This window comes from Astyanax mexicanus, chromosome 20, assembly GCF_023375975.1.
Source record: "Astyanax mexicanus isolate ESR-SI-001 chromosome 20, AstMex3_surface, whole genome shotgun sequence".
NCBI classification, from domain to species: Eukaryota; Metazoa; Chordata; class Actinopteri; order Characiformes; family Acestrorhamphidae; genus Astyanax; species Astyanax mexicanus.
In genome coordinates, this window is record NC_064427.1 from 23,497,689 (window position 1) to 23,519,685 (window position 21,997).

At 34.5% G+C, this 21,997-nt stretch overlaps 2 protein-coding genes across 2 annotated transcripts; one reads left to right on the top strand and one right to left on the bottom strand.

Annotated features, from left to right (window-relative positions):
• Positions 1 to 1,314: 1,314 nt before the first annotated feature.
• parm1 (prostate androgen-regulated mucin-like protein 1) lies at positions 1,315 to 12,820 on the bottom strand. The gene is made up of 4 exons (XM_022681227.2): positions 12,674 to 12,820; positions 9,092 to 9,736; positions 3,961 to 4,039; positions 1,315 to 2,193 (listed from the first exon to the last, which is right to left on the bottom strand). Exons 1-4 carry the CDS (start codon positions 12,720 to 12,722, stop codon positions 2,112 to 2,114), a joined length of 855 nt encoding a protein of 284 aa, XP_022536948.2. The 5' UTR covers positions 12,723 to 12,820; the 3' UTR covers positions 1,315 to 2,111.
• Positions 12,821 to 19,740: 6,920 nt separating this feature from the next.
• On the top strand, positions 19,741 to 21,109 carry LOC103030097 (claudin-23-like). Its single transcript, XM_007260831.4, has one exon. It carries the CDS (start codon positions 20,010 to 20,012, stop codon positions 20,760 to 20,762), a length of 753 nt encoding a protein of 250 aa, XP_007260893.3. The 5' UTR covers positions 19,741 to 20,009; the 3' UTR covers positions 20,763 to 21,109.
• Positions 21,110 to 21,997: the final 888 nt, after the last annotated feature.

The window sequence follows — 21,997 nt, forward strand, 5'->3', positions numbered from 1 at the left end:
TGAGTTATTCACCATGTTAGCCAATCACTGAAGTCTGCTGAGGTATTCTTAAGCTGAACTGTGGCTTTAATAAAGAACAAAGTTATCTTGTTTGATGACTGAGGTCACACACACTTAGTGTGCTGGCTTACTTGTATTTACTAGCCTTCACAACAGTGGCTAAGCTAACAGGCAGGATTGCGCAGCACAGGGATTCCCAGGGGCTGTATAACATAGTCATACTTTTGTATTACACTGAAAACTGATTCATAAAAACAAGAAAAAGAGATAAAATCCTGAGTTCCTGAAATGATTATGCTCTTAAAATTGTCACTGACTGAAATGGATCCTTACTCCCCCACTAGTTCTGCAATAAATAGGGATATAATATTTAATTTTGTAAATAGCGACAGATACACTAATAAATTTGGACACATCTTGTTGCATCAGCACTGGTCACAACACAAACTTGATTAGCTGAGAAGTGTTTAAAGCTCCGTACACAAAAAATTATTTCTGATTTGAATCAGTCTTTAAATCTTTGACAGTTGCGTATGTTATGTTGGAATATACGCTTCCCATTAAAGCAACTGTCTGTAAATTTGAGTGATTTGGGGATTTGGTGACCTCTCTGGTGAGAGTGTGTAATTGCACAGAACATGTGGAAACGTATTACTATTGCAGGTTAATGTAAACTGTAAATAGCTGTGTGAAATGCTGTGTTTTTAATTATATTTTTTTGTTCTTTCCACTTGAAAATGCTGAGTTCTTTGATTTTACCAAATTGAAAACCTTTGCAATATAATCAAGAGAAAGATGGATGATCACAGCCATGAAATCTGAAGCAGAACTGCTTGAATTTTTGCACCAGGAGTGGTATAAAATTATCCAAAAGCAGTGTGCAAGACTGGTGGAGGAGAACATGATGCCAAGATGAAAAACTGTGATTAAAAACTAGGGTTATTTCACCAAATATTGATTTCTGAACTTGTTTTCTTTGCATTATATGAGGTCTGAAAGCTCGGCATTCTTTTCGTTAATTTGACCATTTTTCATTTTCTGCAAATAAATGCTCTAAATGACAATATTTTTATTTGGAATTTGGGAGAAATGTTGTCCTTAGTTTATAGAATAAAACAACAATGTTCATTTTACTCAAACATATACCTATAAATAGCAAAATCAGAGAAACCGATTCAGAAATGATACTACTATTTTTAATAAAAAATAAATAAATCTCTAGAAAAATTTTAGAGACTGCTGCTTTTTAAACTACATTGGAAAATATGTGAAATTCAAAGAAATTCCAGCAAAAGTAATGAGACATGCAATGCATTATGGTCTAATTTCAGCTCACGTAGAGAGCTACACTGTTTATTATAAATCAAAACCATCTAAAATAAAAAATCACATCTGAATTTCACTACGATTCGAACACATAAAAACGGACAGTGTAATAAACAGTACTCTGAAACATACATAAAAATCTATTTATCTATTTCAGTCACAGCAAGTAAACATTTGTTTCAACCCCAAATAAGCTTGTTTATTATTAAAGTGTAACTACTTTTAAAACTGCAAATGATTGGATTTGATAAATGAAAATGTAACAATAAAATGACATTAAGAACATTTTAATAAAAATATACATGAATTTACTTTTTACATTTTAATGTCTAATATGTAAAACCTGAACAATCTTAAGAGCATATTAACCTTAAGAAAATATTAACTCTAAAAAAAAAAAAATCACACTTCACATTCCCCCTGGTTCGGGACTATATCAGACAATTACACATTCACTGGTAAAACAGAAGACAGCACTGATCATGAGGTTTCTCTCTGCATCTTCCCAATCTAACCAGAGTCTTCAATAAAACTGCAAATAACAGTCAAAATTCTGTCACAAGGCCTGTCACAGTAATTACTTCAAAAACTGATTACTAAAATTAATGTGTAACTGCATTATTATGCTATTATATTATCATTCTATCAGTGACATTTACATTAGAATAATATTTTTTATTGCTATAATTTCTGGGACAATACATCATTAAAACAAATGAGGTTATCGTGACAGGCCTACTGACATCTGAAATACTGGAGCAGCTGAAAGTTCTTCACTCCTTCACTTAGCCTTCAAACATGGGGTTGAGGATGTTTCCCACAGATCCGTACTCAGTGTCGTCCATCAGACGGCCGTAAGAAGGTCGCCTGGCATAGAGAGAGAGGGAGAGAGAGAGAGAGATAGAGAAAGAGAGAGGGAGAGAGGGAGAGAGATAGAGAAATAAAGTGAGAAATAGAGAGAGAGAGAAAGAGAGTGAGAGATAGAGACAGAGAGATAGAGCGTGAGATAGAGAGTGAGAGAGAGAGAGAAGGAAAGAAAGAAAGAAAGAGAAAGAAAGAAATCAGAGTGTAGAGAGAGTACAATAGAAATTTAGAGGTAGACAGAGATAGATAGAGAGAAAGAGTGACAGAGAGAAAAAGAGAGAGGTACAAAGATAAATATAGTTGGAGACAGAAAAGAGACAGAAAGAGAGAGAGAGAGAGAGAAAAAGAGAGACCGAGAGAGAGCACAGAAGAACATATACTTACGGTTAATCTGTAACTTCATAAACTTGCTTTTCCTTGTTTATAATTGTATAAGATAGTATGTGTTGAAATTTATGGCAGAACATTTGAATAGGAAAGAATGTGACTGTAAAAAGCAGTAAAATGTTGTAATACTGAACTTTCACACTGAACTCTCACACTCTCTACTCAGACAGGAAGCTCTGTATAGGCCAATTCCATGTACACTGAAAAGAAGGGGCTGTGTACAGCAGAGATGCCAAAGGTCATGGGATAGCAGCAGGCATGTTGCGATAATTCCGTAAAAAAATTATCCAATCTGTCATTTTAAAAACAGGATTCTCTCTGAAGACTTCAGTATCTGAGGGAATCCTGTAGACATGATCAAGCTAGTATGTTGATTTTATTTATAAACAGTGTTTGTATTAAATTTATTTCATTCATCAAGGTACATTGTTCTAATTCATTTGTATTTTTGTATTTTTATTATAGTATAGATTATATTACATTAAGATAACCTAAGAGTGTTTTTTTTTTCCACAGAGAAGATGTGTACTAATAAAGTATATGATTGGTATATTTGTATATTTTATTTATGTGATTATTATTGGCATAAAATACGTTTTAAAATTACAATAAAATCATTTATCACCATTTTATCTAAAACAATGTATCGTCCACTAAAAGCAGTTATCGTGACAGGCCTAGGTAGCAGTATGTAAATTGATAATTGACCCCTTACACCCTTGCATCATTTTTCAGTCAGTAATCCTAGAAATACTGTATATTATTTGGTAACAATTTAATTTAGCATATGTTTTGGAGTCCCACAGGGTTCTATTTCGGGGTCTATAAAACTGTGGTTAATTATGACAGTATGGCAGTACTGATGATGAGGTATGAGCTGACATAAGAGATCTAAGGGGTTCAAAGAAGTTTAATGCCTAGACAGATTGGATATATGACTATATAGTTTGTGAGGTGCTATCTTGTGAGTGAAGTTAAACATTGACCAGTGTGCTCATGGCAAGGCGACGTGAATTATCGTGATGTGAATTGGAGCAAGGCCTGATCGTAGGTGCCAGATGGATGGGACATTCCATTACTGAAGTTTTGCTAATAAATGTAATAATTTAATATATTGTTGGTGTGACATTACAAGGTTACATCTTGAGAAAGTTAAATAGATTTACTCTTTTACCCATTTTGTCATTTTGGTAGTTGATGACGGGGTAATAAGTTTGAGGGGGTTACGAAATATTCTGATGCTTAAAAGAGGATTGCACAGTAAAAAAAAAAGGTTAAGAACCCCTTGTCTAGTGCCATTTATCTTTCTTTAATAATTAAGTCATCATTTCAGGGATGGACAGCTTAGTTTTTATTTTTTTTTACTAATGAGCGGTTACTTACCTCATTTTGAAATAATAAGCTCCTCCAAATATAATGATCACAAAGAGGATGAACCCGATGACTATGGCTGCGACACTCGCTGTAAAACAAACACAGAAACAGACGAAGCTTCTGGTTAACATCAAGCCTTACTGGGAGGTTCAAGAATCATTTGGTGTCAACATAAAGAGTATCATGACACAATTTGGACAAAAGTATTGGGACACTTGCTTATTTAGTGTATTAAAAAAGAGTTTCTCATGCTTTTGTTGGATTAACTATCTCTACTGTCTAGGGAAGACTTTCTACTATAGGTTTTGGAGCATTGCTGTGAGAATTTGATTGCATTTAGTGGCAAAAGCATTTGTGAGGTTAGGATTAGGGCTGCACGATATTGGAAAAAAATTACATTTCAAATGTTCTTTTTTCTGCGATATATATCACAATATTAAACAATGCAATGATCTCCATGGAAACACGTGCCCAAAGTGTAATTATGGTGCGTGGCAGTGGACAAATAGCCATTTTATTAAACATGAGGTGACTAAACTCAGAGATGTGCGTCCGGACGGGACCAGAATTACAGAGTTCAGCCAAAAACAGTAAATAATTCAGCCTGTAATTTTCTAAGAGGACGTCTGGGAAAAAGACTTACATGGTCGTTCCGAACGGGAATAAAATTACAGAGGACCCCCCATAAAAGAGAAAATTACCCCAGGACCTCCTGACAAACTAATCCTATCTAGATAGGGCTTATTACACACAAACTCTATACTAGTTTCTAGTTAAACACTGGAGGGGATGCTTTACCAATACTGTAGGTTTAAAAACTCCAGCAGCACTGCTATATCTAATTCACTCATACCAGCACAACACATACTACTAACACACACAAACTCTAAACAAGTGTAACTGCAATACTGAGAATAACCCATCACACAAACACCCTATAGAGTGCCTGTAACTGTGCCTGATTCTAAAAACAGCCCAGGCTGAAGAACCTGTTTTAATGTCACAGTGACGAGGCTGGGCGAGGCTGAGCTGCTCTAGGCTGAATGGGCAGATCTGTCAGTAATGAGTTGTTTTTTTGCGACATCATAAAGGAAATGTTTAGTTTTAGTTTCCTGCAACATGAAGTCAGGAGTGAATAGTGCATTTTAATACTTCAGTACACAAAATACTGTATTCCACATCACCCTATTTATTCCAAAACAGCAAGGACATTATGGCTTTTCAAAATAAGAGTCATTTAAAGTTTCAAAGAAAGCAAATTTGAGGTTTTCCTGAATCATCCGCATGATAAAACAGCACATTAGTATTAGTTAAAAAAAAGCAATGAGGCAAGCTACTTCTTATCAAGTTCCTGTAAACTTCTTACACAGAAACTTGCTTCCACCTGTCATCCACCCACCCACAGACATACCGCCCTTAGCGTCCGGGAAGCTTGTAGACCATAACCTTGGAATTGTCTAATTCTTTGTAAACATAGCCTTACAGTGGTGCATGTAGGCCTGTCCCAATAACATGTTTAATTGGACAATATATTGTCCCAGAAATAAAATAACAATATTTGAACAATATTTAAACAATATTTTAGATGTTATGACCTTTTTACACCTATGATATATTGAGTAAATAGTTGCATAATATTGCCTACAATGTCTACATTTGTTATGATAACTGTATTATTGGATGATTTTTTTTTTTCAAAATAGTTAATTATCATTAAAAATATGACTGACATTTGTTGACCATTTTTCTGTCACTGACATGATAATATATTATAATTATTCTAATAGAGTACATTCTTTTAAAGATAAAATGTTTTTTTGATTATTAAAAATATTGCAGATACACATTTCAATTTTTTTTAAGCAAAGTCAACATTAAAGAAAAATACAGTAGGAGATAAATCGGGCAAGTTAAGAAAAAATGATTGAGGACTAATCCATGTATTATATGATAACAATATGACAGTCCTAGGTGTTTGACATTACTACTTTTAACAATCACCGCAGTCTCAGAACATTATTGAGACATATTGGTTCAGAACTGTCTGTCACACCTTAGCCTGTGTTTATAATGTGTTTTTTCTTTCTTTGCTCTTTTTGTTCTATGTCTTTTCTGTTCTACATTTTTTTCCTTGCCATATGCTCTTTAGCACATGTTGTTGTTTTGTTTCAGTCTTGTCTCCTTCCTAATCATTATGTAGTGATAGGACGTGCAACGCAGATGTACACGTAGCAAACAGAGTCAACCGGCTGTGTGCAGTGAAGACAACACAGGCTAAGTATGTAAACAGCGTGGAGCAGAGACAGCGTTTGTTCATAGCTGTGGTCATTAGCGCTATCTGGCTAATATATCAGATTAAACTGCACCTTATCAGCAGTTTAGCTCAAATAAAAGGAGTATATCTGATAGCTGGGTCGGATTGAGACCAGATCATGTTCTTACCACAAGAGAATCACTTTAGAGTTCGCCCGAGTGTGATTACTGTTTTCACACCTGCTCATTCGAACTGAACTAAGGGTACAAACCAACCAGAGATCATTTTATCCAGACCAAATTGTGCTGGTGTAAAAACTCTTAGTCTTGTTTTGTTAGTTTTGCATTACCCTTCCTGTATTTGTTTTATGTTTTGTTTTGATTTAGAGATTACTGAATAAATATTATATCTGTGCTTACACCCGATCTCTCATTCCCGTCCGTGACACTGCCCATGAGAAGAACATACATAATCAAGCCCATTCTTGATAAAAGCTTGGATTTTTCTTTGAAGAGCACTTCATGAGAATTCAGATTTCCCTAACTCACTTTCTTTACTGTCTGTTTTTTTTCTTCTCTCGTCCCTGTATGCTGCAGGACTCACCATAATGCACAGATCTAATTGGCACATGTGATTTTTAGAAAGCATGTGACTGTTAAACCTGTTTAGTAAAGGCTAGAAAAATTATGCATTTTAATACAAACACACACTCTCATTCTCAAATAAATATCTAGTTTATTAGTTTATTAGGACAGTGTCTGGGTTCAGACCTGAACTGCGGTCAGCCCCGATCTGATTTTTTTTAAATATCTAGATATTATCCAGTTTGATTTTTGGATAGTCTGGACAGCCAGAAAGCTGATTTTTTAGCAAATCAGACCAAAACCACATTTAGAGGTGATTTGAAATTAATCTGATTACAATCAGATTTGTACAGATGGATTTTAATCTAAATGCTTAGATCAGAGTTTTTTGCGTCACTCTTATCTCAGAGTGAGGGAAGTGTGGGGGTTCAAAAAAGACACAGGTTGGTTAACGGCGTCGACCTCCATACCCCAGAAACCCATGCAGATATGTTTGTGATGCGCAGACAGGAAAATCCAGTCTGATCACTGGGAATAACAGTGCAAACTGATTTGACTAACAAATTTGATTTTTCCTGCAGTCTGAACACAGTCCTTTAACATTTTTGTTGTCCATTTAAAGGTGTAAAAAATAAATTATTCAATTATTATTAGAGGTAGTTTGCATCAATAGTGATGGTTAATGTTATCTGCAATCTTAAATCTACATTTAGTAATCAAAAATGAGACACAATCTGTAATAGAACAGTGTAATTATACATTTACTTACTGATGCAGTGTTACAGGGGGGTGGGAGGTCAAATCTCCCAGGGTTTCAGATTTTATCATTTGAAACTGTTCCTTTTTGGGTGACTCCCTGGAATGTTCTTATCTGTCCTTGTTATCAAGGAATTCTGCGTAGAATATAGTGATACAAGCATGTACTGTCGATTAAAGTTTAAAGAATTCTACTGACACACAATGAAAAATCTATGATTATTATAATTTGTTTATTTATTTATTTTTTCCATTTTCCCCCAACTTAGCTAAGCCAATTATCCCACTCATTCAATTGCTTCTTAGCTGTATATTCCATATCACTAGTGATGCCACAACACCAGGAGGGTGAGGACTCCGACACATTTGTAGTCAGACATTTTGCGCACTGCTGCTGATGCAACATTACCGAGTAGCATCACAGCACAGCTGGCTCGGAGGAAAGTGCAGCGACTCGGTTTAGATACTTCAGCTCACAGATGCATTGTGCTGATTAACATCACCCTAGGAGTGATGAGGAAAAAGAGCGCCATCTACCCACCCAGGGAGAGCAAAGCCAATTGTGCTCTCTCGGGGCTCTGTGAGCTGATGGCAAGCTGCATGCCCAGGATTCGAACCTGCGATCTCCCAAACATAGTGGCAGCACTTTTGGACCCCTAGGCCACTCATCACATACTCAGATATATAATATTATTAATCTATGGTATTATGGTCTCCTTGAACTCCCCATTTGTTTTCGATTAATATTAATTCTCAAACTATTATTATTATTACTACAATCATTTTTATCACTTTTTTTATTAATTCTTAAAAAGTATTTCCCATATAAAAACAGTCCAAGGTAAAACTGCACCCCACACCATCACACTAGCTCCTCTGGACATGTGACACAGATTGGTTGGTTGTCTCCAACAAGAAAAATGTGGCACTCGTCACTGAATTGAGCCACAGGGATAAACAACTGCCCACCAAGTTTCATTCCAGTTGATGTCATGCGAGCCAGACGAGAAACAGGCTAGAGGTCGTACACAGTACCAAAGAGTACCAAAACAGAACAAGAGGGCAAGGCAAAGGAATAGTCAAAAAACAAAGCAGGGTCTAAAGCAAGAGAAGCTAATAAACGAAGGGCTAGGCTAAAGGAATGGTCAAAAACGCTAAATAGGTCGGCAACTAGAGATAACAAAGAAGCAATGAACAGAGAGGAAACATGTCGTAGAAGAGCTACGGAACCTAGATTTAATACTCGGCAACGGGGAAAAGAAACAGGGGTATTTATACAAAGGGAGACAGGATTTGACAAAGGGAACAGTTGGGTGAGCCAGAACGCCGAAGCGTCGCGTGATCCGGCATATCCGGGAGGCTATAGACTGGTGCATTCTGGGAAATGCAGTCTTTAGAGCGAGAGCTAGAGTCTAGGACAGGCAGACAGTCAGCGACTGGACTGACAGTTGATTCTTTCAGGGTGTGACTATTATTTTAATATATTTTTTGAAGTGTACTGTATATAAACACCAATTTAAAAAATAGAGAAAGTTATAAATCTTACCTGAACTCAGAGCTTCAGGAAGATCTCCTTCAGTGTGATGTATTGATTTGTTGTGCTGTGATGTTGTAGTCAATAAAACCTTCTTCGCTTTTGTAACCAGCTTGGCTGTTGTCTGTTTAACGGCTGAAGTGGAGGGCTGAGTTGTAGTTGAGATTTTAGGGCTTTCAGTAATGGAACCTGTGTTGTTTGTAGTTAAATTAGAGAAAGATGTTGTGGAGTTCACTGCTGCAGGTCCTGCTGTTGTCATATTTCCAGTCTGTGGAGATGAATAGTTTGATGTGGTTTGATTTACAGATGTTACAGCAGTTGTCGTGTTTGATTGTGTTGTTGCTGTGGAGCCATTGGTTGATGCGTTTAAGGTGGTACTTCCGGTTGTCTGTGAACTAGTCTTGGGGATGGCACTGGCCGTTGTAGGTGCTAGCGTTGTAGTTGAGGTGTTTGAGGAGGAGGAAGCAGATGTTGGTTTGGAGGCCGCAGTTGTGGAGTTGGTTTCAGATTCATTTCTCTTCGGTGAAGAAGTTACTGTAGATGAGTTGTCAGGAGAAGCTGGTTTTAGTGGTGTTGTAAATGATGCAGTTGAAGATGGCGATGGTGTGGATTTCGGGTTCACAGTTTCAGCCCCACATGTCCTACTGATCATCAAACCTTAAAAAATATAACATACAAATTAACACCAACATTAAAGCTCTGAAATCTGAAGATTCTCTCAGTCTCCTTGTTAAATTTATGACGTTATGTTATGATAAGGATCACAATTCCAAAAAACCAAAAGACTATTGGTAAAACTTTACTACATGTGTAAACTGGGGCTGGTTGACCTACCGTAATTTTTCATAATGTGACAAACCATAAAATACTAGTTTCAGAAGTATTTTTAAAAATATAATAAAAAACAAAAATAGTTTTTTTTTATTATATTTTTAAAAATACTTCTGAAACTAGTATTTTATGGTTTGTCACAGTATGAAAAAATACATACATACAGTGCCAATTAAATATTTTTTTTTCCTGTATTTTGTTTCATTTTATTTTATGAAAGAGCAAAAAATTGTTGGGACAAGCTAGTTCTGCCACATGCATACCAGAAATACGTCATAGAAAGCATAAAATCCACAGTGTTAAAAATCACAGTGTAAACATGTTACACAACCCTAAGTGATGAACAATTCAGTAGATATTATTATTCAGAGTTACAATTCAATTCTGCCTCTTGATTCTGCTTCATTCTCAGTGTGTGTGTGTGCCTTATATGTGTTTGTAAGTAAAAGGGCTTTAGTTGTGGTGGTTTCCCTGGTGGAGCGTTATTCACCCTCTTGGTGTTGAGTTGGGTGGTGGATAAGGGTGTCCACCCAAGAGTTATTGTGTTATGGGGGAACCACTGCTACTTTTGGGCAGTTTTTGATGGTTTATCTTGCAATAAAGCCTAGATAGAATAAAATAATTATTTATTTCTGTGGTATAGTTCACATTTTATAATGTTGTATAGTATAGTTTCAAGTGAAGTTCAGAAAAAAAAAAATTAAGAATGATTAAATTTGTGTTGTTTTACCCTGTGGGGTAAAATGTGTTAACACTGATAAGAGGTACATAGAGTTAATATATGACTCTATACAGTGTTAAACTAACTCTTGTTGTTGGTAGATTTATTTTAACACCATAGTGAGTGGGACCATATGTTCTCTAAAACAGTGTTAAACTCAACTAATAAAGAGTTAATTTAACACTGTCAATTTTACTGTGTGTGCATGTTAAGCCTAGTGCTCAAATTTCTCAGTAAAACATACAGTGACAGCTTCACTAGATGGTCCAGGTTCAAAGTATTTTGTTGTCAAAGAGCATGTTTTAAACCATTAATTCAAGATGTGTAAAAACGCATATCACAGGACAACCACTTCACTCAGACTCTCACTGATAACATAACTAGCTTGTTAATCTACTAGCTCACCCGCTCTGCCTGTTAATGTGACATTACTACACCAAACTAGTTAATGATAAATGTCTAGTTAACAAACTAGTTAATAAACTTAATGTTTTTCACATTCTAAATTAAAATTTTTGAACTATTTATATATTGCAATTATTTTTCCTTTAAAAAATAAGAAGTTTGGCCTACGGTCCCATTGCAGTACCTGCAGCCCACTGGAGGCCTTGGCCAACAAGTTGAAACTCACTTCTCTAATCCATATTATGGCAAGAACTGCTCAGGTCAGTCAATCTGAAAAATTTCAAGAACTTTAAATGTATCGTTAAGTGCAGTCGCAAAGACCATCAAAAACGTAAGGATGAAAACGGCTCTCATCAGGACTGCCCCAGGAAAGAAAGGACAAGAGTTACCTCTGTTGCATATAATTAAAAATAAACAGTGTGTTTTTGGGAATAGATATAGATAGTATTACAAAACAAAATATGATACGATATGATGATATGGGAGGCCTTGGCCCACAGGTAAAAAAAACACTTGTATAATCCATATTATGGTAAGAACTAGGGGTGGGCAATATTATATCGAAATAGAAATATCATGATATTAAAAATCCATATCGTGATAATAGGGCTTTTCTGTCTTAAAATTAGTCTATTATTTACTGTGAAGCTTTAGGTGTATTTATTGTATAATTGTTTTAGTTTGCAGTTTATATCCATGCACTAAATATTCTGCAATATTATTTGCTGGTTTATATTATTTTATGCTATATTATTTATTTTGCCACATTATGATTATTCTGTTATACTATTATACTACATTCCTGAAATTAATGAATTATTTTAGTTTTCCTATATCGCCAAGTATATCGTTATCGCAAAAATACCCTGAAATATTGTGATATTATTTTAGAGCCATATCACTCACCCCTAGTAAGAACTACGTAAAGTATATGTAAAGTATAAGAACTTTAAATGTATCGTCAAGCGCAGTCTCAAAGAGCATCAAAATCGTAATGATGAAACCGGCTCTCATCAGGACCACCCCATGGAAAGGAAGTGCAAATCATTAAAAAATGAATATGATATCACAGTGAATTTTCAACATATGTTAGGTTTCTTTGTGGGTTTACTGTAACTGTAGCGATACTAGAATTTATATCAGTTTATCAACAGTGACACTACAAATTCACACCAAACTTTACACTTTTAAATGCACAGCACACGTTAATGTACTGTGTAAATGACAGAGTTAATGACATAAGAAATCTGTGAAATTTTATCTTTAACTACACTGTATCTGTATAATGTCCATTTTGTTGTAATTTAAAGTGGATAAACCTGAATTGAACACTGAAGCAAAACAACCAGTTCATGTTTTTGGACCCTCTAATAACACAGCAGATTAATACATGTTAAAACATGTGCTTATAACTAATGCCATCAATAATTAGCAACTGGAAAACATCATGATATTTAACTGTATAAACATATAAACATTGCCCACCACCACTACAGTTAAACAGTGAAGATGTTATAGGACAGTTGAATCTGGAGCTACACTACATTTTTATGCATTAACTAGTTCATCTAACTTTACTGAAGAAATCCTGAACCTCTGCTGATTCTGTAACACATTTCACAAACATATAAACCCACCTGCTATCAGAACAACAGAGAAGCTCACTGCTGAACCACAGGCCCTCATTTTACCCTCTCGTGCTGCTGGATAAAGCTCGTAACTCCACGGCCGGCTGCTGCTGCTGATAGAGGAGGAAACTGTCAGTGATGAGAGGAAGAAATTTCGCTTTCTATTCTTACCAACCGCACAGAGAGAGAGGACCCTCCCCCTGCACGGGGATTGGCTGATCGAAGCCGGCGCCCTGACCTCGGATTGGCTAGTGACATATGTTAAAAATTATATATCCAAATAAATTACAAATGTAAAAGCTTTAACATAATATAATAATAATGGATTTACAGTGTTTTATTTTCACATTTTGCACAAATTTACTAATGTATGTATATAGTTACATACTCTGAATAATCTAAAGTCAGGTATGAACTTTTTTTTTGCATTTAGTTTTATAGTGTATATAAAATGTAGCAATTTTATAATCAGGTATATAATATTTGTATATCTCGTAAAATGTTTCATTTTTATTTTTTTAAGGAGGTGTGTGTAAATGCATGTAAAAATTAATATGATTTGTATCATGATAAAGAGATTACGGATCAATATATCACAGTATATTGTGATACTGAAAACAACGTGCATATATTAATACTTGTTATGTACTGTTTAAATCAAATAAAAGAAAAAACTGTAACAGTATAAAAACACTATGAAATGTATGTAGATCTCATGTGATCAAGAGCTAATTTAATATAATGATTTGAGTGGTAAAAAAAATCACTTTTTTAGTCAGATTCATTTGAAAGTTGTATTAATTAAATCTTTAGATATTTAGACTTATATAAATTAATATAAATGCTGTTTAGTTATAATCAGTATGGCTGTGGGTAAAAAAAGTGGCAAAGATAAAGCCGACCTTGGACTCTCTGGGCGGAAAATACCTTAAAATAAAACACCATGGCGTCACTATCAGTTTTATTTTAGTGCTTTATCAGAACTCTGGCTCATAATAAAGAGCACTTACTCTCTTAACACCTCTAACAAACTAACTACTTCTAACCTCATTTCCTTCTTCCCCTCCTTCACTTCTCTATCCCCTTATTTCCCTTTGACCTCCTTTAGGCCCTATATAAAGATGTTTTAACTTCTATTACTTTTGTACTTCATTATTGTAAGTCGCTTTGGACAAAAGCGTCTGCCAAATGTAATGTAATGTAATGTAAAGAATACACAACACAGCCAAATCTACAACAAGGGGCGTGGCTTGTGGGACGGTGGGGAAAGGGGCGTGGTCTTTTCTTTTTTGATAATAGCGCATCTTTTGCGTAATATGAACTTTGGTAGCTTACTAAAAACAGTATTTCACAAAATAAAATTGTGTGAAATTTTATTTTGTGAAATACTAAAAGTATATATATAATATATATATATATATATATATATATATATATATATATATATATATATATATATATATATATATATATTATATATATATATATATATATATATATAAAAGTATATATATAAACTAAAAGTATATATATAATTTTTACAGGTTTTTACTTTTTTGCATCTTTATTTAAAGCTTTTCAGCGTTTATGTATTTACTTATTGAAGTAAATAATAAAATGTTATTTCCATCAGGTTACTAGAAAACACAGTGTTATTATGAAACAACATGACTTTAATATTCCAAATAATTTTAAAGAATTCTTTAGCAGCTTCAGTAAAATGCAGTCACTGCCAGTAACAAATGTTCAAAAGTTGTGTAGAAGTTTCTTCATTTATCTAGAATCACCACAAGGAGGAGACAAAGTATCAAAGTCTTAAAAAGTAAACCAGGCCCTGAGGATTCAGGTAATAAAACAGTATTACAATATAAATCATTTTAGAACCAATTTTAAATCATTGTAAAAACAATGCTGAATAAATAGCAGAATTACAGGTACCCAGATAGGAAGCATGTTGAATTAAGCTCAATAAATAAATATGGACAATAAATATGTTGAATTGAATTCAATTTAATGAAAACCTGGGGAAGTTTAATCAGGAGCGCACAGTTCTTGAAAACACATGACAACAACAAGACAAGAAAAATCTATACATAAGACTTTTAGATTATATTGCTAAAATAAAAATACAAATAATTATATATTTCAAAATAAATGGCCATTTATTTAATTAAAGGATCAGACTGGTTTAAGGCATATTCAGTGTCATTTCTGATTTTATGTGATTAGTAATTATGTGGTTTTAGAATCATTTTAAAACAAATAATTCAATTAACAATGATGAATCAATAGTAGAAAAACAGGCACTCAGATAGCAAAAGTACATTGAATCAACATAAATTTTCTCTAAAAAACATCTAATATATTGAAACATCATCGTAAACTTTGACAACTTCAGGTCAAAATGTATTGATTTATTTGTGCACATTGATTTTATGTTGATTCAACACTGATTCAACATTATTTATTTTTTTATGTATTGTTTGTATTAAACTTTATTTACCTTCAATATACATATTTTTGTATTTACATTCTATTTGTATAGTCTGTACTGTGTAGTAAGGGACATTAAATAATAATAATAATAATAATAATAATGATAATAATAATAATAATAATAATAATAATTTCTATCAGCAACATTAAAATAAAGTACAAACAAAGAATCATCATCCATCTGACCATTTAAATAAGTAAATTCAACAAAAGATAAATCCAGTAGTGATTTTCTGCCCAAATACATCAGACACACCTGATCACCAGTTTTTTTTAGGTGTGTTAAAGCAGGAAAAACTGAACTGAACATAAATGTTACAATGTTGCTTACTCACAAATATACTTAAATGTTTTTCATTTGTATCCAAAAGCCTAAAGGTTAAATATGGACTAAAATTATCTTGTTTATTATTTTAAAACTGATACCTCCTCTAACTTATGTGCAAAACTCATATTTCCTTTAGCTTTAGGTCCTCAATGCCTTTCAGTTAAAATTTACAGCAAGTCTCTGAAACTGGATGTGAGAAATAATGCTGTGGGTTACCTGGATGTCGAGTTAATAAGCAGGTTCCACAGCTGTAGGTTTGGTGCTTCATCATTCCACAAACCAAGCAAGAAAACAACAAAAAGTCCGGTTCAGCTTCATTCCGTACTGCATTCTTTCTTTTGTTTGTCTCAGATCAGTCAGTACAGTGATGTACATTTTTGTGTAAGAAAACACTTTGACAAAAGCTAAAAATGGAAAACTGTTTAAGTTTTATTGTAAAATTACTCTTTTTCTGACTGATAGTATATATACAATACTGAGCAAAGGTCTCAGCAACTGCATACAAAATAGATTTAAAATCTAATTTAAATTTTAATTTTAAATATTGTTTTTCTTGACCCAGATTTTTAACAGATTTTTGATGAATGGCTTTAAATGCGTATTACATTAACTTTACTCTTAACTCCAAGCAAAGAACAAAATCCAGGACTGGACAGTGGATTCAATGTCCAGATTTAAAGACCTGGTAAAATCTTTATGTTTAAGTTAAGTTTAAGCCATTACCACCTTAAATAACAGAGAATTAAAACATAGTAATGATTATTTTCTTTGTGGTTCTCAGACAGTGTACACATTACAACCTAGAGATTGATATCATGTGGAAGGCAGAGAGCAGGCAGGTTTTCTTATGATTCTGCTAAACAAACAAACAAAAAAAATGAATTAATGAGGGATACTCTATGTTATTTCTATGTAGTTTCTGTTGTTGGTAATTATATGGTTAATAGTACATAGAAGACCTAATACCCCCAATAAAAATGTATGAATTTAATGTATTTTTAGCACCTTTTGAGGCATTGAAATGTGCTTTAAAATCAACACTCTCTACAACAAGTGGAAGCCAATCACACACAGCATACTCTCAACCGAAAACAACTGTCCATCCGCATTAAGCATACATATACATATATGGGCATACAGACACATATTTTTACAAACACACTCAAGCCAGAGAAATTGCACTGTGGGAGGTAACCAACACAGAAACGGTGAGAACATGGATCTTCACCCAAAAAGGGACTTGAACCCAAGACCCAAGGGCTGAAAGGAGAAGGTGTTGACCACTGAGTCACTGAGCTACCCATAAATCTATAGATGTACTACAGGCAGAAAGTCCAAAAGCTGAATCTGTGTAAAAGACCTTCTTGGTGAAAGTTACTAAGCTATAAAGTGAATTTTGTGTCTAAAGTTTTATGCAAAAAAAATAATAAATGTAAGAATTAAAAGTGTATGTTGCTAATGCAAAAGAGATAAATATATATATACTTCGTTACCTTATTATTATTATTTTTTTTAATATTTCAGTTTGGATTTTTGCTTCTGGAATCTCTCATTTGCTTCTGTTTCATTTTTTCTTGTGCAGTGGGGCCAGCACCCAGGGGCCCTTGAGGTCAGGGGGCTCCTGGTCCGAAACATTTTGTGATGCCAATCTACATTTATGATACAATATATATTTTTATTTTCGAGAGCCCTCCATTTTAAGGATCCTCTCCCTGACTATTAGGGACTTTGACCCCAGGGCCTCTTGGGAGCCCTAGCCATGCGTTTGGGCCCTAGCCATTTTTTGGGCCCCTTATAAAAATGGATGAGACATTGTGGCTCTGCTCTGACTTCGACTTCTGGCTATTAGGGGTCCTTGGAAAGAAGGGGGCATATTTTTAGAGGGCCCGGGTTATTAAACCCCCTACCAGGGGGCCCTAGAGAATAGCAGGGCATACCATTAGAGGGCCCTTGATCACAAGGGCCCCTGCTATAGGGCTGTTGACTTCCATAGAAATTGTTTACTATGGCTCCTTAACTTTCTAGGGACCTCTTTTTCCAGGGGCCCAGGCTATCCTTAATCCATCCTTGCTGAAACCTGTTCGCGCTACCGTGTTTGGAAGCAAACAAATTAAGCAAAAGCAAAGGAGAGATTCCAGAAGCAAAAGTCTTTAGCAGCAAAATCCACAAAAACCCACAGAAAAAATAAAGAAAAGACAGGCAAAATCCAAATTGAAATAATTTTGAAAAGAATAATAAAGTAACCAGTTATATTTAATATATATTTGCTATAGATTTTTTTTTCTCTTTTGAATTTGCAATATACACTTTTTGATTCTGTAAAATTTTGTTTTTTGCCATAAAACATTTGGCACAAAATTCACTCCGTACTATGCTGCCATTATGTACTTTGTGTGGGAAACAAAACTTTGAAGGAAGGAACTCAATGTACTCAGCATGTCTTGCTGGTTTCGAGATGACATGTGACCTTTTATTCCTGTTCTTATCTTTGATCACGTTGCCTAAAATACCTGAACTGAAGAAAACAATACTAGAAAAGTCTGATATAACTTTCAACGCTAGCTGTCTGAAGTAGAAATAGAGTTCAGGTGGGGTCATATAGTTGACTAGGGGTTAAATTATAGTAAATTATAGTTGATTATATGCTAATAACAGTGACAGGAACAGAGTATGGCCATGTATTGGAAAGAATTTGGCGATATTATCACAACCCATCACAATACACAGGTTACAGTTTAAAATAGAGTGCAATACAATATTGCAATACTGTCAGGGTGGTCATATTTTGCGATTGTTTTAATCTTAATGTGTAAACTAATAATTAAAAACTTAGACTCTATGCAATATTGTAAGACAAAATATTGAGACACTTTTTATTTTTACAGCCCTAGAACCATGAGGAGATTGTACAGTTCTGCAAAACATTCGGTTTCTGAATCAGTTTCTCTGATTTTGCTATTTATAGATATATGTTTGAGTAAAATAAACCTTTTTGTTACTACACACAACATTTCTCCCAAATTCCAAATAAATCCTGTCATTTAAAGTACTTATTTGCAGAAAATTAGAAATGGTCAAATTAACCAAAAAGGTGCAGAGCTTTTAGACCTCAAATAATGCAAAGAAAACAAGTTCATATTCATAAAGTTTTAAGAGTTCAAAAATCAATATTTGGTGGAATAACCCTGGTTTTTAATCACAGTTTTTATGCATCTTGGCATGTTCTCCTCCACCAGTCTTACACACTGCTTTTGGATAAATTTATGCCTTTACTCCTGGTGCAAAAATTCAAGCAGTTCAGCTTGGTTTGATAGCTTGTGATCATCCATCTTCCTCTTAATTATATTCAGATAGCATGGGAAATGTGACAGGCTTTTCAAGCATTGTTTGTTAGTGACAGTTCCTATGAATATTATATTCACAACGAATTATGATTGCATTTATAATGCATTATATGGCATGCATAATATCTTATAATCATTGTTGAAAGCTTGCATAATAATTCACATTTACCAACACATAAGTATGCACTAATTATCAGGAAGTCACTAGGTCTGTTTTATTTTTTATTTTTATTTTAGTAAAGGCACTGAATTCTGAGATTTGTCCTCTTATTGGACAGAGGATGAAGGCATTTCTGTGTTGGCTTGTGCCCACCTGAGAAATTGTCCTAGCTATTTAGCTATTGCTGTTATTTAACCCTTTTAGACCCTGCATCCATTACAATGGACATCAGGTATTTTCTTCATTTTTAAATGTTTTGTTGCACATAACACTATTTGAGAGCTGTTGTCCATCAGAAGAGGCCATAAACCAGCCAATGAACAAGTTTATAAACCAATGAAACTGTAGCTTGGCCCTACCCAATGCAAAATCAAAAGGAAAACAGTAGTGCTAGAGCACTTGTGGGAAAGTAAAAGCTAATTGTTACTAATTTAATGTGATTTAGAACACTTTTTAATTATGTTTTTTTACTTTACTTTACTACTTTTTAGGAATGGTTTATGAAAAAAAAATATATATATATAAAATGTAAAATATTACATACAGTCAGTTAAATGTATTTATTTGCTGTATAGATTTTATAGTAGAGTCTTCTATTCTGTGCATTACAGACAGAAAACAGCAATCTTATTTTTTTTTTTTTTACATCACTAAAGATAATTCAGGTCTGAAAGGGTTATTATATGAGATATTATATAACCTTTATTGTAAGAACAGTTCCTTTATATATTTCTATAATGTTATAGGCTGCAGTTTTGTTTTGTAGGTCTGCTCAGCCCAGTACAGTACTGCTGCATTCATGAGGGAACACAGTCCAGCCCTTGTTCCCCCAAGAGACTGTAATAAAACTCCACTGAAACTGGAGGCACTTTTTATCCAGGTTGAAAAGCCAGTCTCGCCACCAACCTACATCCCACCACTACGTCTCCTCATCTTCTGCTGCTTCTTGTGCTTCTCCTGCTGCTTTATTTTCCACACATAAGTGAGTGTAATAATAATAATCTTCACAGCTGACCAATGCGCACTCCTGGAGTGTTGATTTTCGGACTGGTCTTAGCACCTTGCGGTTGGATCTTGGACCTGACGAGCACAGTATCCCCCAGCTGGCGCACCGTTCAGTACATCACAGGACAACCTCAAGATCTGGTGCTACAACAAGGACTATGGGACATATGCAGGACCTTCACCACGTCCAGAAACGTCTACTGCAACCAACAGGACAGTGAATACTTCGCCAACCAGGTAGTTACAACCAGCCAAAGGCTGATGGTGACATCTTTGGTTATTAACCTTATAGGTCTGGCTGTGGTCTCAGCTGGAGTGAAGTGTTGGAGCGATAGACCACCCAACTGGACCGTGACTGGGATTGGTGGCCTTCTGGTTTTCTTCTCAGGGATTCTTTCCCTCATCCCCATCGCCTGGTTTACCAACATGATTCACAACATCAAATCCCCGTCTACAGACATCCGTGTTGGGTACTGTATTGTGCTGGGCTACATGGGGAGTCTGATGAACGTTCTTGGTGGAGGCGCCATGTTTGCTGGAATACGGAAGTGCTGTGGTGGGCTGAACCGCGGGGAGAAGCACAGCATGGAGGATCGGTTTGAAGCTGTTGTGGCACCAGAGGTCAACAGGAACCTGGGTAGGCCAAACCGGGATCCAAATCCTAGAGATTTACCTCAGGATAACCAGAGGGAAACCAGCTCACCACATAGGAGTCAAGAGAATGGACTGGTCAACTCATCGTACAGCCACCATGCTGATTCATGATCAAGGAGAAAAGCTCTGGAAAAAAAGAGGCCACTTAAAAATGATGAGTTTCTTTGATTTTACCAAATTGAAATACTCTGGAATATGATCAAGAGAAAGATGGATGATCACAAACCATCAAACCAAGCTGAACTGCTTGAATTGTTTGCACCAGGAGTGAGTAGAATTAGGTTATCCAAAAGCAGTGTGTAAGACTGGTGAAGGAGAACATGCCAACATGCATGAAAACTGTGATTAAAACCAGGGTTATTCCACCAAATATTAATTTCTGATCTGAAGCTTAATGACTATTAACTTGTTTTCTTTGCATTATTTGAGGTCTGAAAGCTCTGCATCTTTTTTTGTTATTTCTGCCATTTCTCATTTCCTGCAAATAAATGCTCTAAATGACAATGTTTTTATTTGGAATTTGGGAGGAATTTTGTCTGTAGTTTATAGAATAAAACAACAATGTTCATTTTACTAAAACATGTACCTATAGATAGCAAAATCAGAGAAGTTTTAAATTTTTAAGAGAGCTGTATAATGGTAGTAAAAGGTTTGTGAACAATGCAATAGAAGAACCACTTTTAATTGAATAACAAATCATTTTTGGGTCATCATCACAAGACTTTGTGCCTTTTGTCATCTTAAAATTTCCAAAAAAATAAGATTTCTTATGATTTTTAATTCTTTTGACTATTTGTCATATTTATAAAAGTTCGTACTACACAGAAACTTTATATTTTCACTTTTTATTCTTATCATGCAAGTGTCCACACTTGATACACTTGACTATTTGTGTGATAAATGGTAAACAGAGATGCTAAGGACTTATTTTTTTAAGGATTACATTAAGACAAATACATTATTGATATATAGATATTTACAGTATATTTAGCCTTAAGCTTAAAGCTTGAAGTATTGAATAAATAATATTGAAATTAATTTACAGAAAACACCTCAATGTCAAAGTAAAAAATAATACTTGTTTTATTTGACTTTTGTCCCATTTATAAATTAAATAAAGGGCAACCATAATTTAAATTAATTAAAATTATATATTAATAATTAAATAATCTCTAAGTCACCTAGGGGTGATTACACGAAATATCCAACATTTTAACCCATATTTAAATGTGTGCCTTATTCCCTCCTACTGTGACACAGTTTAGTTTAGTTTAGTTATTTGGTGGCTTTAATATATATTTAATATTGCTATATATATTTTAGAAAGTTCTATCATACAAAAACCT

Coding starts and splice junctions, on each gene's coding strand:
- parm1 (XM_022681227.2), bottom strand. CDS start 12,722: ATGAGGGCCTGTGGTTCAGCAGTGAGCTTCTCTGTTGTTCTGATAGCA. Junction 9,737..12,673: donor CTCTGTTGTTCTGATAGCAG/GTGGGTTTATAT, acceptor ATATTTTTTAAG/GTTTGATGATCAGTAGGACA. Junction 2,194..3,960: donor GCTTATTATTTCAAAATGAG/GTAAGTAACCGC, acceptor TCTCTATGCCAG/GCGACCTTCTTACGGCCGTC.
- LOC103030097 (XM_007260831.4), top strand. CDS start 20,010: ATGCGCACTCCTGGAGTGTTGATTTTCGGACTGGTCTTAGCACCTTGC.